At 47.1% G+C, this 26,476-nt stretch overlaps 1 protein-coding gene and 1 non-coding gene across 2 annotated transcripts; one reads left to right on the forward strand and one right to left on the reverse strand.

Annotated features, from left to right (window-relative positions):
• The first annotated feature begins 327 nt into the window (after nt 1-327).
• On the forward strand, nt 328-465 carry LOC119949764. Its single transcript, XR_005457301.1, has one exon. It is a non-coding gene; the product is annotated as a small nucleolar RNA SNORA7 (small nucleolar RNA).
• Nucleotides 466-8,365: 7,900 nt separating this feature from the next.
• On the reverse strand, nt 8,366-25,700 carry PRL (prolactin). Its single transcript, XM_038771586.1, has 6 exons — nt 25,665-25,700; nt 19,891-19,984; nt 16,605-16,780; nt 14,304-14,411; nt 9,773-9,952; nt 8,366-8,824 (listed from the first exon to the last, which is right to left on the reverse strand). Exons 2-6 carry the CDS (start codon nt 19,916-19,918, stop codon nt 8,633-8,635), a joined length of 684 nt encoding a protein of 227 aa, XP_038627514.1. The 5' UTR covers nt 19,919-19,984; nt 25,665-25,700; the 3' UTR covers nt 8,366-8,632.
• Nucleotides 25,701-26,476: the final 776 nt, after the last annotated feature.

The raw sequence follows: 26,476 nt of genomic DNA on the forward strand, positions 1-26,476 counted from the left end.
TCCCCTTCAAAAATCCTAATTGTAAAGTAAAAGACCCATGGGGCAGTAGCAGGCCCTGGTTGCCTAGCAACCACCAGCAGGTAGCTGAACTTCCCAGCAGATGTCCTGATTCTTTCCGACGAACCTTCTTTCCTTTTCCCTTTTGGGCTCTTCCTCTTCCAGCCTGTGGGCCGGGGGCTTTCGCTGGGGTCCTTCAGAGGAGGCGGAGACACCCGCTCCCACAGATATGGTAAGGAAGGCAAGCCAAGAAAGGGTCAAGGTGGCCACCTCCATCTACCTCTCCCCACAGCTCAGGAGAGGTAAAAAAGGAACACTACCAATTCCTTCCCCTACTCAGGATTGCACCTGGAGAGTTTCCAGTACTCTCCCAGTCTCAGCTATGGGAGGAAGAATCAAGCAGAGGCCTACCTATTCCATTCCTAGCTTAGGCAGTGGCTAGCGAGTGGAAGGCCATCTGCTACAAGTCAAAACTCACCTGTGCTGGGCAGCAGCGGCACGGGAGAGAGCCGAGGGTGGAGACGCAATTTTCCTGTGCGGAAGAAGGTGATGGAAAACCACTCCCGGATCTTGACCACGAAAACTCTACGGATCCACTACAAGAACGATTACCGGTGGCGATGGGGCTTTCTGGGAGAGATGTGTCCATGGAGTCTCTATGGGTCGGAAACGCCTCGATAGCATAATTCAAGACCAATTCCTTCTCGTGGCTCCTTGGGGTTATACGGAACTGCCAGTCAACAGGTGGTAGCCCAGATAATAATAATAATATTAATAATGGTATTTAAGTGCTTACTGTGCTCCAGGCACTGTTCTAAGCTCTGGGGCAGATACAAGAGAGTTGGGGTGGACACAGTCCCTGTAGCACATAGGGCTCACAGTCTTAATTTCCATTTTTTACAGATGAAGGAACTGAGGCACAGAGAAGTGAAGTGACTTGCCCGAGGTCACACAGCAGCCAAGTGGCGGAACTGGGATTAGAACCCATGACCTTCCGGCTCCCAGGCCTGTGCTCTTTCCACTAAGCCATGCTGCTTCCCAGGTAGCCCCCTCGGTAGCCACCTCCATCTTTGCAGCCCACGGTTGCTGGCTCCCGTCAAGATCCTCTCTGAGTCCGACTCCATGAGACACTTTTTTCTAGGTGCTTCTTTGGTCGGAGAAGCAGTGTGGCTTAGTGGATAGAGCACGGGCCCGGGAGTCAGAAGGACCTTGGCTCTGCCATTTATATATTTGCAGTGTGACCTTGGGTAAGTCACTTCACTTCTCTGGGCCCCAGTTAACTCATCTGTAAAATGGGGATTAAGACAGTGAGCCCCATGTGGGACAGAGACTGTATCCAACCTGATTAACTTGTAACTACCCCAGTGCTTAGAACAGTACATGGCACATAGTAAATGTTTAAGTGCCATAATAATAACATTTATCATGATTATTATTACTATTATTAAACGTTCACTGACGGCTGCCCAGACTTAGCGGGGAGGGGTGGTTGATAATGACTTAGGGTGCTAGATCCGGAAGAGGATGAGGTGGCAGGAACACCGGAGTCCGGGAGTCTGAGATGGGACTACTGCACAGCTCTGGGGTATTATGGGGGTCTTACCCCATCTCCCCATTCCTGACAAATGCTCTAGATTAAGGCCAACTTCACTTAGTACAGTGCCTGGCACATAGTAAGCGCTTAACAAATACCATTATTATTATTATTATTATTATTATTATTATAAAATGGTGCCCACATCATGATATTATGTTGTGTACCCTTGGGCAAGTCACTTAATTTACTCTGCGCCTCAGGTTCCTCATCTGTAAAATGGGTTTTAAGTGGTTTCTCTCCCTCTCCATTAGAGCTCCCTGTGTGACAGGGAGTGTGTCTGATCTGGATGAACCGTTCCTACCCAAGTGTTTGGCATAGTGATTAACAAATACCACTGTCATTATTATTACCATTGTTCTTCGTATTATTTTGTTGTTGTTTGTGATTTGTAGCTCTGGGCCTGGACCTACATGATGGGAGGCTTCTGTTAGATCTAAATGGCTTCTCGCGGTGATCAAAAACACAGGGCGAAGCCAGGCAGACAGGGAGTGTGTCTGATCTGTATGAACTGTTCCTACCCAAGTGTTTGGCATAGTGCTTAACAAACACCACTATCATTATTATTACCATTGTTCTTCGTATTATTTTGTTGTTGTTTGTGAGTTGTAGCTCTAGGCCTGGACCTACAAGATGGGAGGCTTCTGTTAGCTCTAAATGGTGGTGCTCAAAAACACAGGGCGAAGCCAGGCAGACCAGTAAGAAGTGGAGCAGCAGCACTCAGCGTTGTCAGAGTGGGAAAGATGAGATATTTTTCCTGCTACCACTGCTGATCTTTTTCCAAGAGCACAGCAAGAGGGGATCTGCAGCCTCCTGCTGCATTCCCTGCTCTGGACATCTTCTCTTTCTCTGTGTGGAGCGGGGAATGGTAGCTCTTCAGTGGGAAGGACAAGTGTGAGGAGTCGGGACCCCTGGGTTCTACTCCCGGATAGCTTGGCAAATGAAGGGGTAAAAGTCAGCGGAGGGGAGACTACCAGCCCTAAAATCAATTTTTTTTTGTTAGTTTTTAAATAGTACTTGTTAAGTGCTTACTACGGGCCAGGCACTGTACTAAGTACTGAGGTGGATAAAAGCTAATCAGATTGGACACAGTCCCTGTCCCTCATGGGGCTCACAATCTTACTCCCCATTTTACAGATGAGGTAGTTGAGGCCCTAGAGAAGTGAAGTGACTTGTTCAAAGTCACACAACAGACAAGTGGCAGAGTGAGGATTAGAAACCAGAATCTTCTGATGCCCAAGCCCGTGCCCCTGAAAACTAGCCCACGTTGCTTCTCATTATTAGGAAAGGCAAAGAAACCATCGTCTCCAATCGTGCTAATGAGAAATGAGTTAGTGGTGAGGGGCGTGCACGGTGGAAGCAAGGAACTCTGAACCGAGGTCCCAAGTGTGTATAAATTAACCACGCTTATTTCGGAAAGGTCGGATCCGGAGTCTGAATACAGGCTGGAGAATTGCGGGGATGCTTCCCTGCCATTAAACAAAAGATACATTTGAATAATGCGAAACTCCTCGTGCAAGGTCATCAGCGAAGCTGGCTCTCACATCGAGTTCCAGACAAATTACCCAGAGGTGCTAGAGCCCAGATTCGTGGCCCTGGCAGACCCATTCCAGTCATAATAATTGTGGTATTTTTAAAGCACTATGTACCAGGCATTGTTCTAAGTGCTGGGGTAGATAATACAATTATTATTATTATAATTAATAATAGCCCTCAGTGTCTTCTTGGAGAATGGGGTCATGGGCAGCATCAATGTTGGTTGGAAGATCACTCATTGGGAAGAGGGCCTTACAATAGATATCTGTTTTTAGGAGCTGGTGATGCAGGAGGTGGGAATCTCCCAGCCAGTCATTCGTATTTATTGAGCGCTTACCATGTGCAGAGCACTATGCTAAGTGCTTGGACGAGTACAATACAACAATAAACGGACATGTTCCTTGCCCACAATGCGTTTACGATTTACAGCCTGCTCTCTGACAGAGCCTCAGGCTTCTCAAAGGACAAGGGATAATTTTCAAGGCCTTATTACTTATCAGAGATGAGGTCCAATTTCTCCCAATTTTCTATCATTTTCAACCTTTTTTCCTGGTGCCTCCTGAATGGACTATTCACTTGACTCCTTTGTACCTCAGTTTCTTCATCTATCAATGGGGATAAAACACCAGTCCTCCCTTCCTCTTAGTCTGAGAGCCCTGTGGGGGAGAGGGATTGTGTCTTATCTAACTGTATCATATCTACCCCAGTGGTTAGCATAGTGCTTGGCATCTAGGAAGCTCTTAACAAATAGCCCAGTTATTGTTAGCATCCTGTCCCAGCAGCCTCCAAGAATGGATGTTATTTCCACGGCGCGGAGCCCTATCGCTCAGAGTTTTTCATTTCCTCCTCCCAGTCGAATAAGTGAAAGGAAATGAAAAAATCACGACCATAAAAAAGGACATTTTTCTCTATGTTCAATTATGGAGGGACATCTATAAACACAGGCAGAAAGCCCTGAGGATTGGAGATATTGCCGAAATGTTCTTTGATAGTCATTTTAACTCCCAAATAAAAAGGGTTTGAAAAGCCATTAAGAACACAGGAACAGAAATGTCCAGGTGAACAATGGGATATTTCCACTCCATCCATAGCTTTTCAAAGCAAGGGGCCCAAGGCAGTGATTGGGGCTGGGGTCACGAGGTGGGGTTTAGTTGAGGGGGTGGGGGGGGGCACGAACCAGATAAGAAAAGGAGTCTTGGATTTCCCATGGAAGTAGCTGGATTTCTTAATTTTCCACCTTAGACTGAGAGAGCCCCACATGGGACAGGAACTAATTCCCTACTGATGATCTCGTTTCTTTTCCAGTACTTAGCAGAACACTGGGCAAAATAGAGCCACGCAAATAGCACTACTATTTTTATTATTATTATTCCTAGTCCGACATACCAGGTTCTGAAGCTTTTAGCATCTATTTTTTTTCAGCCTGGTCCTTGGGTGTCTGGATACGCTTCCAGCATTATGAAAATGAGAAGAAATCCATCACATTAGCAGTAAAATGAGGAGGTTCTGTTAGATGGGACTGAGCATTGGACCACTGGGAAATAAAGGCTGAACTGACTTGTCTGCCCGTGGGGGAGAGTTTCGGAAATCCATCTCCGTAGCTGCACTGAGGAGAAGGCTACTCGGTGACTCTGACATTTTCTTTCCTGGGGTTTGGTCTCCCTCTCTTCTTCCCACCTCCAACCCCCTAACCCGCCCCCCGGCCCCTTCCGACCCCCTCCATCACACGCGGATTCCACTCTGTCTTGTCAGGGACGGTGCCGGTCAGAGATAATTGAACGCTTTGTCATCTCTTGGTCCCGGGCATATATATTGATCATCATCACCCAGGCTGCAGTGCAGTGCTCGTTCAAATGGATTTTAGCCCCTTCCTTCCTCTCCCCCTCGTCCCCCTCTCCATCCCCCACATCTTACCTCCTTCCCTTCCCCACAGCACCTGTATATATGTATATATGTTTGTACATATTTATTACTCTATTTATTTATTTATTTATTTTACTTGTACATACCTATTCTATTTATTTTATTTTGTTAGTATGTTTGGTTTTGTTCTCTGTCTCTCCCTTTTAGACTGTGAGCCCACTGTTGGGTAGGGACTGTGTCTATATGTTGCCAATTTGTACTTCCCAAGCGCTTAGTACAGTGCTCTGCACACAGTAAGCGCTCAATAAATACGATTGATGATGATGATAATGATTTTTCCGGGCTGACTTTCAGGCCTCACCTCGCTGACCAGGAAGCAGCACGGAGTAGTGGATAGAGCTCGGGCCTGGGAATCAGGAGGTTGTGGGTTCTAATCCCAGCTCCGCCTCTTGGCTGCTGTGTGACCTTGGGCAAGCTACTTCTCCGTGCCTCGTTACCCCATCTGGAAAATGGGACTGTCGGCCCCACGTGGGACAGGGAGTGCGTCCAAACCGATTTGCTTGTATCCCATCCCAGTGCTTAGTACAGTGCCTGGCACGTCGTAAGTGCTTAATAATAATAATAATGGCATTTATTAAGTGCTTACTATGTACAAAGCACTGTTCAAATCGCTTAACAAATTCCACAACTATTAATTTCTCAGTGCCTCAGTTACCTCGTCTGTAAAATGGGGATTATGTCCCAACTTTGTCCAATATGATTAGCTTGTATCTAACCCAGCACTTAATACAGTGCCTGGCACATAACGTTTAACAAATATCATTTTTTTTTAAAAAAAAGCTTGAAGTACACAAGCATGTACTCCTCCCGTCCCGCTGAATTAACAGTAGCGGATATTCCCTCTGGGGTCGATCATTTGATGTCTATCACCAGGCACGCAGATCGCCACTTGTTTCAGACACAGAGGTCTTTAGGTCATCCTCTGAAATGTCAGATTCAGCTTTAAATAGGCTTTATTTATCAGTTTGTATTGAATGAGAAATCATAATGACCTTTCTATGTTTGTATCTATGTACCATTGGAAAGTCCCTTGGAATTAAGGGTGAGGGCAGTGGCGATGATTCGGGGAATGGTTCTCCGCGGGGGAAAGAGGGAGAGTCCTACCCCCTCCACCCACCACTTCCCTGGAAACTTAGTGGAATTCATGTGCAGAGAAGCAGCATGGCCTAGTAGAATGAATCCAGCCCTGGGAATCAGGGGACCTGGGTTCATTCATTCATTCAATCATATTTATTGAGCGCTTACTGTATGCAGAGCACTGTACTAAGCGCTTGGGAAGTCCAAGTTGGCAACATCTAGGGACGGTCCCTACCCAACAGTGGGCTCACAGTCTAGAAAGGGGAGACAGAGAACAAAACCAAACATATTAACAAAATAAAATAAATAGAATAGATATGTACAAGGAAGATAATGAATAGAGTAATAAATATGTACAAACATATATACATATATACAGGATATATACATATATACATAATGTCTTCTCCATTAGATTGTAAACTTTTCAATAGAAATGATAACGATGATATTTCTTAAGCGCTTATTTTGTGTCAGACACTGTAATAATAATAATAATAATAATAATGGCATTTATTAAGCACTCACTATGTGCAAAGCATTCATTCGTTCATTCATTCAATCATATTTATTGAGTGCTTACTGTGTGCAGAGCACTGTACGAAGTGCTTGGGAAGTACAAGTTGGCAACATATAGAGACGGTCCCTACCCAACAGTGGGCTCACAGTCTAGAAGTGGGAGACAGAGAACAAAACATATTAACGAAATAAAATAAATAGAATAAATATGCACACATAAAATAAATAAATAAATAGAATAAAAATTCATACGAAGCACTGTTCTAAGCGCTGGGGAGGTTACAAGGTGAGCAGGTTGTCCCACAGGGGCTCACGGTCTTAATTCCCATTTTACAGATGAGGTAACTGAGGCACAGAGAAGTTAAGTGACATGCCCAAAGTCACACAGCTGACAATTGGCGGAGCGAAGATTTGAACCTGTGACCTCTGACTCCAAAGCCCGTGCTCTTTCCACTGAGCCATGCTGCTTCTCTGAACTACAGAGAACTTAGTACAGTGCTTCACTGTAATAAGTGCTGGGGTGGATACAAGCAAATTATTATTTTTGTGGTATTTAAGCACTTACTATGTGCCAAGCACCATTCTAAGCGCTGGGGTAGATACAAGTTAATCAGGTTGATCACACTCCCTGTCCCGCAAGGGCTCAAGGAGTCTTAATACCCATTTTACTGATTGAGATAACTGAGGCCAGGAGAAGTTAAGGGATTTGCCCAAAGTCACACAACAGACGTGTGGCAGAGCTGGGATTAGAACCTATGAGCTTTTAATGTGCTCTATCCACTAGTCCATGATGCTTCTCTTACGCCATGCTGCTTCTTTTAAAAACAGGAATCCATGTATTCAACTTCGGAGGGCCCCCAAATGCCTAGTTCAGTGCTCTTTAATAATAATAATAATAATGATGATGGCTTTTATTAAGCACTTACTGTGTGCAAAGCACTGTTCTAAGCGCAAGGCGATCAGATTGTCCCTCGGGGGGCTCCCAGTCTTCATCCCCATTTTCCAGATGAGGTACACTGAGGGCCCAAGAAGTGAAGTGACTCACCCAAAGTCACACAGCTGACGGTTGGTGGAGCCGGAATTTGAACCCATGACCTCTGACTCCAAAGCCCGGGCTATTTCCACTGAGCCACGCTGCTTTTCCTGGTACGCTGCTCTAAAAGCAGTTCAGTGCTCCGTACCCAGTGGGCACCAAGTGCAGCGCTCTAAACACAGTACAGTGTTCAGTATATAGTGGTCATCTAGTACAGTGTTCTGAGCACACAAGTCTCAAAATACTGTGTCTGTAAACAGTAGGCACCAAATACAGTGCTCGACCCAGTAACACTGATACACTGACCTTTCTTCTCCAAAAAGCAACAGTTTTTGTTTTTTAACAGTATTCATTAAACGGTTACCATGTGTCAAATACTGTTCTGAGCACGAGGGGCAATAAAGTTAATTAGGTTGGAAACAGTCCCTGTCCTGCCTGGGGCTCGCGGTCTTAATCCCCATTTTACAGACGAGGCCGCTGAGGCCCAGTGAAGTGACTTGCCCAAAGTCACACAGCAGATAAGTGGCGGAGCTCGGATTAGAACCCAAGTCCTTCTAACTCCCAAGCCTGTGCTTTATCCGTTAGGTTACGATGTTTCTCAACGGCCCTAAATGTTTAGTCCCCGCAACCTGGTGGCCTCTTCCCCCTTCCTCTCCTCCCCCGCAAAAAACGGATGCACTCGTCTATGAGGTATTTTCCAGCAAACTTTAATCCCTTCACCTGTGAGGTTTGTCTGCGTCCCTCGGTCCCCAGCGGACGTGAATCCGGCCAGGAATGGGGGGCTCTGAGGAAATCTCGCTATTGCTGAATGGCGATTAGGGGTGGGAAGGGGCAGACTGGGTGGCGGGGAGCAGAGGATGGGCTTTGGGCGAGCACCAGCACCCGAGGCGGGCCCCCGGTCTGAGGGGAAAGTCGGGGTGGGGATTGGGGGGCCGGGGCAGAACCCGCAATGCTCAGCAGTTGCTGTTGTGGATGAGGCGGCATTTCAGGAGTTTCAGGTAGCTGTCGATCTTGTGGGAATCCCTCCGCAGACAGTGCAGGAGGTTGTAGAAGGTGAAGAGGCGGCTGTTCTCGTCGGCTTTCTGCAGGGCGGGCAGCCCGGACCAGGTCGAGAAGACTTCGCTGCCCGTTTCTCCCGGACGGACCTAGTCGGCGAGAAGACAAATCGCAGCCCGTGCCATCTGTTTAATGATTTCCAATTTGATGATAACGATGATGACGTTAATAATACTACTAGGAGCCAAGCACCGGGGCAGATATGCAGTAATAATAACAATTGTGGTATTTAAGTGCTTACTCTGTGCCAGGCGCTGTACTAAGCCCTGGGATGGATACAAGCAAAGCAGGTGGGACGCAATCCCCGTCCCACGTGGGGCTCACAGTCTTCATCATTTTACAGAAGAGGAAACTGAGGCCTGCAGAAGTGCAGTGACTTGCCCAGGGTCACAGAGCAGGCATGTGGCAGAGCTGAGATTAGAACCCAGGTCCTTCTGACTCCCAAGCCTGTGCTCTATCCACTAACCCTGCTTTCTGAGGAAGAGGGAGGACAGGTACCCTATCCCCATTTTTACTAATGGGGAACTGAGGCCCAGAGAGGTTAAGGGACTTGCCCGAGGTCACCTGGCGGGCAAGTGGGGGCTGGGAAGAGGTGGCTTCCTGATGGAAAGGATTCCCAAGGGCTGAGAAAGGGGGCTTTCAGGGAGTTAAAAGGGCAGGAAGCGATATTGTTAACTGGCGGGGGAATAGGCGAGGATGAGGCCCTCTTCGTCTCTGAGGGGTCATCCCGCTCAGCTTCTCTGAGGAGGGGACATCTCGCCATGCCATCCGTGGCAGAGAGAATAATAATAATAATAATGATGGCATTTGTGAAGAGCTTACTATGTGCAAAGCACTGTTCTAAGCGCTGGGGTGGATGCAAGGTGATCAGGTTGTCCCACGTGGGGCTCACAGCTTTAATCCCCATTTTCCAGATGAGGGAACTGAGGTCCAGAGAAGTTAAGTGACTTGCCCAAAGTCACACAGCTGACAAGTGACCTCTGACTCCCAAGCCCGGGCTCTTTCCACGGAGCCATACTGCTTGGGACAACCATCACCTGGCCCACGATCTTCTCCATGCCCTCCAGAAGACTGCGGTTCTGCTCCTCGATCTCCATCGCTTTCAGGACGAGGGCGTCGGGGACCTCTTCCATCGCCCGCACTTCAGCGACCAGGTGGTAGAGGGGCTCGTTCCAGGAGCGCAGGATACTCAGCACCAAGTTCAGGAGGTCCTCGTGCTGCCCACCACCACCGAGAGAGACCATTAAAATACCAACGAATAATGATGGTATTTGTCAATAATAATAATGATGGAATTTGTTAAGCGCTTACTATCTGCAAAGCACTGTTCTAAGCGCTGGGGAGGTTACAAGGTGATCAGGTTGTCCCACGGGGGGCTCACAGTTTTAATCCCCATTTTACAGATGAGGGAACGGAGGCCCAGAGAAGTGAAGTGACTTGCCCAAAGTCACACAGCTGACAGTAGGCGAAGCTGGGATTTGAACCCATGACCTCTGACTCCAAAGCCGGCTCTTTCCACTGAGCCACGCAGCTTCTCAAGTGAAGCGCTTACTACGTATCAAGCACTGTTCTGAGTACTGGGGTAGACGCGAGTTAATCAGGTTGGACACGATCCCTACATGGGGCTCACACTCTCTTCCCCATTTTACAGATGAGAGAATTGAGGCACAGAGAAGTGAAGTGACTTGCCCAAGGTCACCCAGCAGACGTGGCAGAACTGGGGTTGGAACCCAGATCCTTTGGATTTCCAGGTCTGGGATCTATCTACAGAGAAGCAGCGTGGCTCAGTGGAAAGATCACGGGCTTTGGAGTCAGAGGTCATGGGTTCGAATTCCCGCCCCGCCAATTGTCAGCTGTGTGACTTTGGGCAAGTCACTTCACTTCTCTGGGCCTCAGTTCCCTCATCTGTAAAATGGGGATTAATGTGAGCCCCGTGTGGGACAACCTGATCACCTTGTAACCTCCCCAGCGCTTAGAACAGTGCTTGGCATATAGTAAGCGCTTAATAAATGCCATTATTATTATTATTATTATTGTTATTATTACTAAACCACGCTGCTTCCCCCGGGGCCATGGAGATTGTTCAGATTTCCCCAGGGAGCTGGCTTCCCAAAGCTAGGAGACAATATTGCACCCCGGATGATAGAATTTTTTCCAAGAACTTTCACCTATTTCTTGTTCTAATGTACTCTCCCAAGCGCTTAGTACAGTGTTCTGCACACGATAAGCACTCACTAAATACAATTGACTGACCAGTTGACCTGCTTAATAATTACGGTGTTTTATATTTGTCAAGCACTGTTTTAAGTGTTGGATAGGGACTGCTCTATATGTTGCCAACTTGTACTTCCCAAACACTTAGTACAGTGCTCTGCACACAGTAAGCGCTCAATAAATACGATTGATGATGATGGATAGATCGAAGTTAATCGGTCGGACATAGTCTGTATCCCCCATGGAGCTCACAGTCCAAGAAGGATGGAGGACAGGCATTGACTCCACATTTTACAGTTGAGGAAACTGAGGCACAGTCAAGTAATTTGCCCAAGGTCACACAGTAGGTAAATGGCAAAGCTGGGATTAGAACCCAGGTCCACTGACTCCCAAGGCCCTTCTCTTTCCATTTCATCCTCACAACATCCCTGTGCGGTAATAGAGTGCTTGGTGCGTAGTAAGTGCTTAACAAACCCCACAATTATTAGTATGAGACCAATGTTATGATGTCCATTTTACAGACAAGGAGACTGAAGTTGACCCAGCAGACCAGTGATCCATCTGGGGGTCGAACCCAAGCCTCTCCGCTCTGCACGGTATGTTCTTTCTGCCGCCTCGACCCTAGGTCCTTCACAGATTTTCTGGGACTGCTTCGGAAATGTGTCATAAGGAAAAGGTGATTTGGGGAGTGTGGGCCGATTTCTTTCATCCTTGCAGCAAAGGTGTTCCGATTTAAGAGCCTGACCCTTGCGCAGAGCACGGTTCTGTGGATGGTCCCTGGGTTGTGGTTTATCTCCAAGGCAACAACTGTCCTTGGGGAATTGAAGCATTTTCAGTAACTCCCACTGTGACACACTCGCGAGGAGGAAGGTGACAGCGTCCTTGGGAAAAGCTCTCAACGCAACGCTGAGAAGCACTTTTCCAGCCTGCCCCTTGGCTAACGTCTTCGCGTCTTTCCTCGTCCCCGCAAAGACTCAGTGACAAAGAGGACTTGGAAACCAGTCAGGGTTTGGACGGCCTTTCTCGTCCATCCCCTCTCTGTAGGTCATCGATTGCCAAGTTTGATCTTCAGGACGTGATTCACTCATCCACTCAATCGTATTTATTGAGCACTTACTGTGTGCAGAGCACTGGGCTAAGCGCTTGTAGTGCTTTTATTCAAGATTTAAGTTCTAAGATTTAAATACACGATTTAAGATGGCCACTCCGTAATTTGCTCCCAGATTGATTGCTGCCGTTGTGATTAACGGGACCATTTAGTACAGTGCTCTGCACACAGTAAGCGCTCAATAAATACGATTGAATGAGATGGTGAAAAACAAATTGATGGCAAGTGGGGGAAACGGGGAATGAGGTGGAATTTGGCAGAGAGGGAGGGATTCCAAAGTATCACCATAAAGATGCTTTGTTTTTCCTCCATTAACCTTTGTTGACTGGCCGCGTGAGAGCCTGACATCTGTCTATCGGCGGCTGAAGAGTGAAAGCATTGTGGCTACATCTCAGGCTTGGCAGTCAGAAGGTCATGGGTTCTAATCCTGGCTCCGCCACTTGTCTGCTGTGTGACTTTGGGCAAGTCACTTCACATCTCTGGGGGCCTGTCACATCATCTGTAAAATGGGCATTGAGACAGTGAGCCCCGTGTGTGATAGGGACTGTGTCCAACCTGATTTGCTTGTATCCACCCCCCCCACCTCAAGTGCTTAGTACAGTGGCTAACACATAGTAAATGCTTAGCAAAGACCACAATTGTTGTGTGGTGATATTAACCAGGCTTTAAATCTGGGGCGGCAAATTGCAAATTAGATAAAAGCTCCTCCTCCATGGTTTGGTGAGCACGCATTCCAGAGAGGTGGAATGCAGATAAAGGCAGAGAAGCAGCGTGGCTCGGTAGAAAGAGCACGGGCTTTGGAGTCAGAGGTCATGAGTTCGAATCCCGACTCCACCACATTTGCTGTGTGATCTCGGGCAAGTCACTTCTCTGAGCCCCAGTTACCTCATCTGTAAAATGGGGATTAAAACTGTGAGCCCCACGTGAGACAACTTGATCACCTTGTATCCACCCCAACACATAGAACAGTGCTCTGCACATTATTATTTTTAAGCGCTTAGTACAGGGCTCTGCACATTATTATTTTTAAGTGCTTAGTACAGTGCTCTGCCCATTATTTTTCAGCACTTAGTACAGTGCTCTGCACACAATAAGCGCTCAATAAATACGATTGAATGAATGAAATAAGCACCCACCCACCCTCACTGGCTTATGGACTCCGGCACTGCGACTAAAATTCACTGGCTCAATTTCGCTTGGTCCTTCTTGGAGAGGGAGAAGAGGAGGACGGGTTTGTGGAAATACAGTTTTTTTTTCCAACACTCTTGAAGCCAGTTGGAGCTCCTGCTTTGAGTCAAACTTCCAGGAGCCAGGGAAGGAAATGTATAGGTTGATAAGACATCTCTTCCAGGAATGTTTGAGATTCTGGGGTGGGGAGGGGTTCATCCTGAAGGGGATAGGGATGTTGCCTCCTTAGGCTATCAATTGTGCAAGAAAATTGATTTGGGTCCTAAGTTGCTTAAAGAGTTTAAGAGGGCTATGAATATTGCCAAATTAGGAGTTGTCACTTTTTTTTAATCGTATTGGTCGAGTGCTTACTCTGTGCCAGGCACTGAACTAAGCACTGGGGTAGATGCAAGCTAATTGGGTTGGACACAAGGTTCATAATCTTCATCCCCGTTAGAGAAGCAGTGTGGCTCAGTGGAAAAAGCCGGGGCTTGGAAGTCAGCGGTCATGGGTTCCAATCCCGGCTCCACCACTTGTCAGCTGTGTGACCTTGGACAAGTCACTTAACTTCTCTGGGCCTCAGTTCCCTCATCTGTAAAACGAGCATTAAGACTGTGAGCCCCACGTGGGACAATCTGATTACCTTGTATCTCCCCCAGTGCTTAGATCAGTGCTTGGCACATAGTAAGAGCTTAACAAATACCATTATTATTATTACTATTTTATAGATGAGGTAACTGAGGCCCAGAGAAGTGAAGTGATTTGCCCATGGTCACACAGCAGGTATGTGACAGAGCTGGGATTAGAACCCAGGCCCGTGCTCTTTCCAGTAGGCCACACAGCTCGTCCAAGCCCACTCACAACTCCCAAGCATTCCTCAGTCCCTTAATGTCCTACCAATTCACCCCATCTCCAAATGAAATCCAGCTTCGTATGGGTGACTTGGTTTCCCTGCACAATTATTGCCCTGGATTGCTCTCTGTCCCTATTGTTTGACCGTCCTGTTCTCCCCAGACATCCCCCGCTGCCCGCCCAGGACCCCCCCACCCCCGGGAAAGTGGGCAGCGAAAATCACTCACGTGAATCTTCTGGGCTTCCTCCTTGTCCTGCGGGGTAGCCAGGGAGGCGGTATGGCAACTGTTGATGGCCTTAGTCATGAACCCGTGGCCCTGGGCGTAGTGTTCATCCTGAGAGGGAAGGGGAGAGGAGGGGCGACAAGAACTCGCACGGAAATGCCACGGCAGGGCCAGACCCACTGTCCTCCCAGCCCAGGGATCCATCTCTGACAGAGGAGCCAGAAGTCTTGGCCAAACTATGTCCTGGTTGTCTTCCACGGACACCTATCCTCATGGTTTGGGATGGAACTTCCTTCACCCCTGACTCTCCCCTCTCCATCCCTGACTCTCCCCCAGTGACCCAGCACAGACCATCCAACACCCCTTTCCCTCCCCTCACCATCACAGTCTTAATCGCCATTTTGCAGATGAGGTAACTGAGGCACAGAGAAGTTAGGTGACTTGTCCAAGGTCACCCAGCTGACAGTTGGCGGAGCCGGGATTTGAACCCATGCCCTCTGACTCCAAAGCCCACGCTCTTTTCCACTGAGCCACGCTGCTTCTCTGCTTCCAAGCACTTAGTACAGTGCTCTGCACACAGTAAGCGCTCAATAAATACGATTGAATGAATGAATGGTATTTTTTGAGCACCTGCTCTGTGCCGAGCGCCGTACTGAGCAGTCGGGCGAGTACAGTCCAACAGAGTTAGCGGACACGTTCCCCCGCCCACAGAGAGCTCATGAACTGGTTTCCCCTTCTAGACTGGGAGCCGGGAGTTGGGTAGCGACCCTCTCTATCTGTTGCCGAATTGTACTTTCCAAGCACTTAGTACAGTGCTCTGCACACAGTAAGTGCTCAATAAATACGATTGAGTGAATCCCTGACTCTCCCTTCAGCTACCCTACAGGGACCAGCCCAACCCACCTAAACTCTCCCCTCTTCATCTCTGATTATTCCTCCAATGTGACCCGACCTGAACCATCTAAAGCCTCTAACTTTTCTCTCTCACATCTTTAACAGAGAAGCAGCGTGGCTCAGTGGAAAGAGCATGGGCTTTGGAGTCAGGGGTCATGGGTTCGAATTCCGGCTCTGCCAATTGTCAGCTGTGTGACTTTGGGCAAGTCACTTAACTTCTCTGTGCCTCAGTTCCCTCATCTGTAAAATGGGGATTAAGACTGTAAGCCCCCTGTGGGACAACCTGATCACCTTGTAACCTCCCCAGCGCTTAGAACAGTGCTTTGCACATAGTAAGTGCTTAATAAACACCATTTAAAAAAAAACAAAAAACTTTCTGTCCAGTAAATCCCGGATGGATCTCCTCATCCAAACTCCCCTGAACCTGCCTGTATCATCAGCCTGCCCCTTCCCTACTCAGGGAAGACACATTTTCGTTTGATCGTCCCTTTCAAGGAGTGTCCCCCTGGGCCTGCAGGGCCAACATCAGGGCTGGGTGGAGTCCCTGACAGAGCCCTCTTTTCCTTTACTTCAGCCCCCTTCTGCATCGCCCTGACTTGTTCCCTTTCTTCATCTTCCCTCCCCACTTCACGGCACTTAATAATAATAATGATGTTGTAATTTGTTAAGCGCTTACTATGTGCCAAGCACTGTTCTAAGCACTGGGGGGGCTACAAGTTAATCAAGGTTGTCCCACGTGGAGCTCACAGTCTTCATCCCCATTTTATAGATGAGGAAACTGAGGCCCAGAGAAGTGGAGTGACTTGCCCAAAGTCACACAGCTGACAAGCGGCGGAGCCGGGATTAGAACCCACGACCTCCACCGAGCCACGCTGCTTCCCCTTATGTCCGTATCTGTCATTTATTTCTATTGATGTCTGCCTCCCCCTCTAGACTGTAAGCTCAATGTAGGCAGGGAATGTGCCCGTTTTATTGTTATAGTGTACTATCCCCAGTGTTTAGTACAGTGCTCTGCACACTGTAAGCACTCAATAAATTCCACTGACTGACTGACAGTTCCCCATAAGCCCCCTCTCCGTGCCGCTCCCTCTTTCTGCAGGCGATTCACCCTTCACCTGTGGTTTGCTGGCCCTCTAACTAACGTACTAATTTAGAAGTAGTGTGGCAGAGTGGATAGAGCACGGTCCTGGGAGCCCCAAGGAGCTGGGTTCTAATTCCAGCTCCGCCACTTGTCAGCTGTGTGACCTTGGACAAGTCACTTGACTTCTCTGGGCCTCGGTTCCCGCATCTGTAAAATGGGGATGGAGACTGTCCAACCCGATTGGCTTGCATCCACCCCGGCACTTAGTACAGCGCCTGGCAAGCAGTAAGCCGTTAACAAATACCACCGTTAGTACTGGTATTACTTACGAACTCGGTGAACATTTCTGAAGAGAGGGAGTGAATGTAGTGGGAGAGCACGACCGCTCGCTCGAAGAGGTCACTGAGTGACACCTGGCAGTTGGTTGCCCCGCTGGGGCAGATGGGCAGAGAGGCCACACTCTTTGCCAGGAGGAGATTTGAGGTCAGAAGGAGCATCAGAAGCCCTGTTTAGGAGACACGGACACGCACATATCCCTCCAGCGGAGAGGGTTTGCGATACGAGCACAGGGCATCACTCTCGCCGCGATTCCCGACGACCTTCCGCTGTGGGACCGGAGACGTCAAGGAGGGATAAATCACCCGGGGAAAATTTCGCGACATAATTCTGTTTGTTCTTCTCATCGACCTGGGAAGTAGGTCACTACCTGAGATTGTTCCCCAAAGCTCTTTCATTCTTTGCAAACATTTGGAGTTCAAATTAATTTTGAGGGAGAGGGCCCAGGTCATTCTGTTAAGTTATTTGAGGGCCCTGGGAATTCCCCTGCATAGTTTCAGTAGCTGTACAGTACGACCGTTAACCCTGTGCCGCCCAGGCTTTCCAACTCCAAGTTCTCTCGAGCAACCTGAGAGGAAGCGTGGCTTTTTGGGAAGAACACCAGAGTGGGAGTCAGAGGACCTGGGTTCTAATCCCGGCTCTGCCGTGTGACTTTAGGCACGTCTCAGTTTGCTCAACTGTAAAATAGGGATTAAGTCCCTGTTCTCCCTCTTACTAAGAACGTTAGCCCTGTGGAATAGAAGGTGAGGCTCGTCGGCTGAAGCTGAGAGGCAAGCTGGGGGATTCCTGTTCTTAAAACGCTGATCTTTCTTTTAAAAGTGCCAAATCCTCTAAACTTGTGCTGAACCAGTGTGGTTTAGTGGAAAGAGCCCAAGCCTGGAAATCAAAAGACCTGTGTTCTAATCAGCGCTTAGAAGCGCTTAACAAATGCCATTATTATTATCATTATTATTATTAGAACAGTGCTTTGCACATAGTAAGCGCTTAATAAATGCCATAAAAAAAATCCCGGCTTTGCCACTTGCCTACTGCCTAACCCTGGGCAAGTCACTCAGCTTCTCTATGCCTCAGTTTCCTCATCTATTAAATGGGGATTTATTTAACCCATTCTCCCTCCCACTTAAGCTCTGAGCTCCATGTGGGATTGTGTCTGACCTGATTATCTTGGCCCCGCTCTGGGGCTTTGCATAGCGTTTGGCACACAGTAAGTGCTTTATAATATTATTATCAAACTCTTTGCACGGGACTTCCTGATTCAGTGAAGGGTGTGTTATTTCTGTGGATGTGTTGATACCCTCATTTTCCTGAGAAAATATCCTAGAAGTTTTATATTAGGGAGCCCCTCCACACTATAAGCCTTGAAACCAAAGTCCTGAGAAAGGGTTATTGCATGCACATATATATTAATAGTACTCAGTGCTTAGAACAGTGCTCAGCGCTTAGAACAGTGCTCTGCACATAGTAAGCACTTAATAAATGCCATTATTATTATTATTATTAACACACACACCAACAGAAGAACACAGTCCTACAATGAAATGAATGACTTGAAAGCTTTCTAATGCCAACTAGCTCAGTGGGATATACTGAGCGCCTTTGTGGCACCCTGACTTCTCCCTTTTAACTCATCACCCTCCTCCTACATCAATATCTGTAATTTATTTATTTCTATTAATGTCCGTCTACCCTCTAGACTGCAAGCTCATTGTGGACAGGGAATGCGTCTGTTATATTGTTGTGATGTGCTCTCCCAAGCGCTTAGTACAGTGCTCTTCACACGGCACTCAATAAATACGATAAATCAATTAATTGATTAATGTGTGTGGAGCACTGCACTAACTCCACTGAACAAGCAGCGCGGCTCAGTGGAAAGAGCCCGGGCTTTGGAGTCAGATGTCATGGGTTCAAATCCTGGCTCCGCCACTTGTCAGCTGTGTGACTTGGGGCAAGTCACTTAACTTCTCTGTGCCTCAGTTCCTTCATCTGTAAAATGGGGATGAAGACTGTGAGCCCCCTGTGGGACAACCTGATCACCTTATAACCTCCTCAGCATTTGGAGCCGTGTTTTGCACATAGTAAGTGCTTAATAAATGGCATTATTATTATTATTATTATTTATTGAGCACTCACCATGTTCAGATTACTGTACTACACACTTGGGAGAGCGCCACAGAAAAAAGTATCTAATAGGAGGAGCAGACGGACAAAAATGTTCTACCTCAAATGTGAGCAGGAGGGCGGGTTGGTTAGTAATTCAACTCCACTTGGGGAAATAGTAGGAAAAGTAATTAAGTAGACAAATGAAAATCCAATTAAATTATATAGGCAGACTAAAAAATGCTCAAGGCCAAGATAGGTTGTCGGGTGGATGTGAAGCTGTAGAGCCACAGGCCACAGATTCCCTAAGAGCAATGTACTAAGCGCTTGTAAAGCAGAGTGGCTCAGTGGAAAGAGTGGAAATCCCAGCTCCGCCACTCGTCAGCCGTGTGACTTTGGGCAAGTCACTTCATTTCTCTGGGCCTCAGTTACCTCATCTGTCAAATGGGGATGAAGACTGTGAGCCCCCCCGTGGGACAACCTGATCACCTTGTAACTTCCCCAGCGCTTAGAACAGTGCTTTGCACATAGTAAGCACTTAATAAATGCCATCATTATTATTATTAGTGTTATTATTGGGAGAGTACCACACAGTGATATGACGGACAAATTCAGGCACCAGTCAGTTGGAAAAATAAAATGAGTAGGCCGAATTGTGACTGATCTGATTACCTAGTGTATAGTACAGTGCTTAGCACGTAGTAAGGGCTCAATAAATGTCATCATCAGGTGTGAAACCGGAGAGACAAGTGGAAAGAGCATGGGCCTGGGAGTGTGAGGACCCGGGCAGTCATCCCGATTCTGTCGCTTGCCTGCCGTGCTACCTTGGATAAGTCACTTAACTTCTGGGTGCCTCAGTTCCCTCTGTTAACTGGGGATTCAATACCTGTTCTCCCCCCAACTTAAAGATGTGAACTCCAAGTGGGACTCTATGACCTTATCTCTGCCCCGGCACTTAGTACATTACTTGGCACAATTAAGCGCTGAACAAATACCACAATTATTGTGATTATAAATACGATCACGCTGCTAACGCTGACTATGGTAGGCCCCTAGCAAGTGCTCAATAAAATTATGATTATGAACATGATGATCGTGATTATAGCAGGAAGGGAGGGGCGGTGACCAGGAAAATGAAGGCAACAAATAGAGGTAGGAAAAATGGAGAGAGGAACACCATACCTTTCGACGGCGATCTCCTGGGGCCCATGGCGGGGATGGTTTCGGAGCGGGTGGTGCACCAAGGAGGAGTCGAAGGTCCTTTGGTTTCCTTGGCCTAAGGGCCCGGGTTTTTATAAGGCCCACACTTCACCTGTTCCATGTGGCAAGCTTGCTTGACCCCAGCCCACGCATCCGCCATTGAGATTACACTCATAATCACAAACATTAGAACTGTCTCCCCTTGCCCCTTCATATGCATGCTCTGTCCCGGCCCAAACAGGACATTTGCGGAGGGGTTGTGATTAATTGTTTTTTTCTCCTGAGCAACGTGTTCTGGGACGGGAAGAGGACGCTTAGAGCCGGGGAAAGGGAGAAGCCAGAAGGTGAGTTACCGTAATTACCGTATTTATTAAGAGCCTCCTCGGCGCTAAACCGCGAGGTCGGTGCGGGAGAATCATGTCGGAGCCAACCCCTGTCCCCCGTGGGGCTCACAGTCTAAGAGGGAAGGAGAACAGGTATCTTGCTCCCATTCTACAGAGGAGGAAACCGGACCAAGATGGGTGAAATGACCTGCCCAAGGTCACAGAGTTGGCCAGGTGTTTGGCAAGTTGAGCAGACCCTTTCCTCAGGCCAGGGTATCAAACCACATCAGCAGCAGGCTGGATCCTCCAGATACTTTGGGTTTTTTTTCCTCTCCCAGACAATCCAGCGCTTAGAACAGTGCTTTGCACATAATAAGCACTTAATAAATGCCATTATTATTATAAGACGTCCTGAAAAGTCCCCTGGGGATAGGTATGAAATGGGACAGATGTTGCTGGCATTCTCTTCGGATTTCTTAGGAATCCTGCCTCGGAAGCATCGTATGGGACCCAGTGAGAGGTAGAGAGCTTAGAAGTGTGTAGAGAAGGGGAAGATAGGGATGGATTTATCGGTATCTGTTGTACCCCAGGAGGCAAATCCCCAAACAGTTCCAGGTGCGCTGAACAACAGCAGAACAATGAGGAATGGTCTGTCACTGTGCATACAGTGTAGTAGCAGCAATGGTATTTTTTAAGCATCTACTCTATATAAAGCACTGTACTAACCACTGGGAAAATGGGATGGCTGGGAATTAGTCTCTGGTTCTCAAGAAGCTCACAATCTCAGAATTGTGTGGTTGTAACTTGTTCCTGCATTGGCCTTTTGAACATACTCATTCTCTCTATCTCCCTTTCTCTCTCTCTCTCTCCTTCCTTCCATCCCCATAGGTAAAATCCATTATTACCGGGGTCTTCTTTGAGTAGGATGGTCAACTTCTACCCAAGCACTTAGTTCAGTGTTCTGCACCGAGTAACTACTAAGTCAATGCCACCGCCTGATTGAGTGATCTGGTATTTACTGAGCACTTATTATTTGTCTAATGGATAAGATGTGGACTGTGGATGAAAGAGAATCTGAAGAACTGATTCAGAAAAATGTATGTTTTGGAGGAAAATGAAGCCAAGCACTTGTCACTTAAACATCAGTTTCATTGATTGTGATTTCACTGCTTGGGAATATTTCTATATCTCCCCAGGTTGCTCCTTGTGGACCGGGAATATGTCTTATGCCTTTTGTTAGACTTAACTATTGGTCGATCGATTTAGTATTTATTGGAAGCTTACTGAGTGCTTACTTTGAATAAATTATAAATGAATAAATTACAACATTTAGTGCCAAGCATCACATTCAGTTCTCCCTCGGTAAACACCAGTACGTCACTAGGAAGGCCTAGGAATGAATAGATCCAAGTACTCCCCTTCTCCACTGTAAGCTCCTTGTGGGTACAGAACAGATCTACCTATTCTGTTATATTAGACACTCTCAAGTGCTTAGTACAGTGTTCTGGACAAATAGTAAGCACTCAGTAAATACCACTGACCGATTGGTAATGAACATTTGGAATTTGTTCTCACGCGAAGTAGTGCAACTGAAAATATCAGTTAGTTCAAGATGGATATGGATCAATTCATGGATCGTTATGGGCAGGGAACATGTCTACCGACTCTGATTTATTTTATTCTCCCAAGCACTTTTTTGTTTAAGTGGTATTTGTTAAGCACCTACTGTTCGTAAGGCACTGTTCTAAGCGCTGGGGTAGATATAAGGTAATCAGGTTGGACACAGTGTGTGTCCTACATGGGGCTCACAGTCTTCATCCCCATTTTACAGATGAGGTAACTGAGGCCCAGAGAAGTGAAGTGACTTGCCCAAAGTCACACAGCAGACAAGTGGCGGAGCCAGGATTAGCACTCAGATCCTTCTGACTGAGCCAGGACTGAGCATGCATATGAAGGGAACAGAGGCTACTCATCAACCAGGTTGTACCTCGCCCTTAGGCCTGTTCTCTATCTAATAACAATAATAATAATAATAATAATGGCATTTATTAAGCACTTACTATGTGCAAGGCACTGTTCTAAGCGCTGGGGAGGTTACAAGGTGATCAGGTTGTCCCACGGGAGGCTCACAGCCTTAATCCCCATTTTACAGATGAGATAACTGAGGCCCAGAGATGTTAAGTGACTTGCCCAAAGTCACAGAGCTGACAATTGGTAGAGCCAGGATTTGAACCCATGACCTCTGACTCCAAAGCCAGTGCTCTTTCTACTGAGCCACGCTGCTTCTCTAAACACTGGGGAGGTTAACAAGGTGATCAGGTTGTCCCACGGGGGTTTCACAGTCTCCATCCCCATTTTACAGATGTGGTAACTGAGGCCCAGAGAAGTGAAGTGACTTGCCCAAAGTGGTGGAGCCGGGATCTGAACCCATGACCTCTGACTCCAAAGCCCCGGGCTCTTTCCACTGAGCCACACTGCATGTGGAGCTGCTAGGTCACGCTTCTTAGCATGGTACTCTGCACAGCATAAGCACTCAATAAATGTGATAGATTGATGGGAGAGTAGAAGAGGGGAGAAGTGGGAAATTTAGGAATGTTAGTCTATCCTAATAATAATAATTGTGGTATTTTTTAAGCACTTACTATACGCCAGGCACAGTACTAAGCGCCGTGGTGGATACAAGCAAATGGGGTTGGACACAATCCCTGTCCCATATGGGGCTCACAGTGAAAGCCCAACCCCAGGCGATTGCACGGCTGAACAGATGAGAACTGAAGAATCAATCAGTCAAACAATCGTATTTATTGAGTGCTTACTGTGTGCAGAGCACTGTACTAAGCGCTTGGGGAGGACAAGTTGTCAACATATAGAGACAGTCCCTACCCAACAGTGGGCTCACAGTCTAAAAGGGGGAGACAGAGAACAAAACCAAACATACTAACAAAATAAAATAAGTAGAATAGATATGTACAAGTAAAATAAATAAACAAATAAATAGAGTAGTAAATATGTACAAACATATATACATATATACAGGTGTCGTGGGGAAGGGAAGGAGGTAAGATGGGGGATGGAGAGGGGGACGAGGGAGAGAGGAAGGAAAGGGCTCAGTCTGGGAAGACCTCCTGGAGGAGGTGAGCTCTCAGTAGGGTCTTGAAGGGAGGAAGAGAGCTAGCTTGGCGGATGGGCAGAGGGAGGGCATTCCAGGCCAGGGGGATGATGTGGGCCGGGGGTCAATGGCGGGACAGGAGAGAACAAGGTACGGTGAGGATATGAGCGGCGGAGGAGCGGAGGGTGCGGGCTGGGCTGGGAGAAGGAGAGAAGGGAGGTGAGGTAGGAGGGGGCGAGGTGATGGACAGCCTTATAGCTGAGGGTGAGGAGTTTCTGCCTGATGCGCAGATTGAAGAAGAGCAGGAGATGAGGAGAGGACCCGTCCAGGGAAAGATGGTTGTTTCCGGCAAATACCACGTCACCAGTCTGCTCACTCTGGGCCAAGGCCCACTCTATTAACAAGCACTTAATCCCTCATCTGCTCCACATCCCCTTTATTCATGAGTGGATTTCCCAAGGTGATGAATAGGAAAATAATTTTTAATGAACATCGTTCTCTTAGATAAACCAAAGTGTGTCCACCTGGCTGGCATGTTGGGCCACGGGGCCTTGCCTTTTTTTTTTTAATGGTATTTGTTAAGCATTTACTAGGTGCCAGGCACTGTACTAAGCGCTGGGTGGATACCAGCTCATCAAGTTGGACAGAGTCTCTGTCCCACTCGGGGCTCACGATTTTAATCCCCGTTATTCTGGTGAGGTAACCAATCAATCAATCAATCGATCGTATTTATTGAGCACTTACTGTGTGCAGAGCACTGTACTAAGTGCTTGGGAGGTACAAGTTGGCAACATATAGAGACAGTCATCATCATCATCAATCGTATTTATTGAGCGCTATGTGCAGAGCACTGTACTAAGCGCTTGGGAAGTACAAATTGGCAACATATAGAGGCAGTCCCTACCCAACAGTGGGCTTACAGTCTAAAAGGGGGGGACAGAGAACAAAACCAAACATACTAACAAAATAAAATAAATAGAATAGATATGTACAAGTAAAATAAATAAATAAATAAATAGAGTAATAAATATGTACAAACATATATATAGTCCTTACCCAACAGTGGGCTCACAGTCTAGAAAGCAAACCAAAGCACGAAGAAGTGAACAAAACAGACTAGTGGCAGAGCAGGATTAGAACTCAGATCCTTCGGACTACCAGCTCCGTGCTCTGTTCAGTGGAACATGCCGCTTCTCTACCTAGAATCGTTTTAACTAGAATCGTGAGCCGCTTGGTCATCTGGTCATCTTGTGTCTATTCATTGCTGAATTGCACTTCCCAAGCGCTTAGTACAGTGCTCTGCACACAGTAAGCGCTCAATAAATACGACTGAATGAATGAATGAATCTGGGAACCGAAGGTGGAGGCAACTGGCAAGAAAAAACAAGGCTCTACACTAACCTAGTTAGTGATTTTCATTGACTCCCTTGAAGCAGCGTTACGGAACATGTGCTGAACGAAGTCTAGTTTCCCTTAGGAAACCATGTGAAGGGCACTAATGCATTCTTAAGGAATAAAATAACCGATCAAAGCTATTGAAATAGATTAAAAAGCCGTGGTAAGAAACACACAAAAAAGGAATTAGCTTGGTCAAAGAAGATTTTTCATTAGGTTTTGCATTTCTTTGCTTTTGTGGTCCATTATTAGATTATTATTACCTTGCTTAATTTTCAAAGTGATATCTTTCACATCCTATTCATCAAAAAAAAAGTGCAGTCTAACGGGGAGGGAGAACAGGTATTTCAGCCCCATTTTGCAGGTAAAAAGAAATGAGGCTCTGAGAAGTTAAATGACTCACCCAAGGTCACACAGCTGGCAGTGGAAAAGCTGGGATTAAAACCCAGGTTCTCTGATTCCCCCTTCTAGACTGTGAGCCCACTGTTGGGTAGGGACCGTCTCTATATGTTGCCAACTTGTACTTCCCAAGCGCTTAGTACAGTGCTCTGCACACAGTAAGCGCTCAATAAATATGATTGATTGATTGATTCACATCCCCGAATTCTTGAATTGGAGGGGTCTGAAGGGTCAGCCATCATTTGACATTAAATTTTCCATCTTCCTGACAATTTACCTAGTATTTCCTGACAGGTTTGTTTCCAGTGTTCAAGGCCGGACAAGTCATGGCACTTCCTCAGGAATCAATCAATCCTTTTTTCTTAATGGTATTTGTTAAGTGCTTAGTGTGTGCCAGATGCTGTACTAAGCGCTGGGGTAGCTGCAAGCCAATCAGGTTGGACACAATCTCTGTCCTACAAGGGACTCCCAGTCTTAGTCCCCATTTTCCAGATTAGGTAACTGAGGCCCAGAGAAGTTAAGCGACTTACCCAGCGTCACACAGCAGGCAAGTGGCGGGACTCTGCACGTAGGAAGTGCTCAATAAATACCACTGATTGTTTGATTGATCCCTGGCCATCTTCCACTCCCAATATTTCTTGTACTTTGCCAGAGGGGGCTGGAAGGGAACAGAAGCTACTCACCAAACAGGTTGAACCTCGCCCTTAGAGGTGGCACATGCTGAGGACTTGCTGCTTTGGCCTGGCATCGAAGGAATTTGCACGCTCACGTGCAGGTGTGTCTGTGTGTTGTGTGTGTGTTGTGTGTGTGTGCGTGTGTGTTTGCATTTCTCTGAAAATGGTTCCAGATGCATCATGTCTGCTTCTGTTCTTCCTTCAACCCCTCACTGTATGTGGCATTTCTTACTAAACTTTCTTACTGCTAAACCGGTGCAGTAAAGGTAAACGCAGAGAAGCAGCGTGGCCTAGTGGATAGAGCAAGGGCCTAGGAACTGGGTTCTAATCCTGGCTCTGCCGCTTGTCTGCTGCGTGACCTTGGGTAAGTCACTGCACTGGGCCTCAGTTACCTCATCTGTAAAATGGGGACCCGACTAGCACTCAGGTCCTCTTATTACTAGGCCCGTGCTTTTTCCATTAGGTCGTGTTCCTTCTCAGTCTTTCTACACCTCAGTTTGTTCATCTGTAAAATGGACATGATAATACCTAGCTCTCTCTACTTCAGCGGGTGAAATGGGATGAGAAAATTGAAACCCCTTTTGGGTCGGTTTAAGTACCCTATGAATTTGCGGGATCATTTCTCCTGCTCATCTTGTATAAGCGTAATCTCCATCCATCCGTGGGAA

This window comes from Tachyglossus aculeatus, chromosome X2, assembly GCF_015852505.1.
Source record: "Tachyglossus aculeatus isolate mTacAcu1 chromosome X2, mTacAcu1.pri, whole genome shotgun sequence".
In the NCBI taxonomy this organism is placed as follows: Eukaryota; Metazoa; Chordata; class Mammalia; order Monotremata; family Tachyglossidae; genus Tachyglossus; species Tachyglossus aculeatus.

Coding starts and splice junctions, on each gene's coding strand:
- PRL (XM_038771586.1), bottom strand. CDS start 19,918: ATGGGCCCCAGGAGATCGCCGTCGAAAG. Junction 14,412..16,604: donor CAGAAATGTTCACCGAGTTC/GTAAGTAATACC, acceptor CTTCCCTCTCAG/GATGAACACTACGCCCAGGG. Junction 9,953..14,303: donor AGGAAGCCCAGAAGATTCAC/GTGAGTGATTTT, acceptor GGTGGTGGGCAG/CACGAGGACCTCCTGAACTT.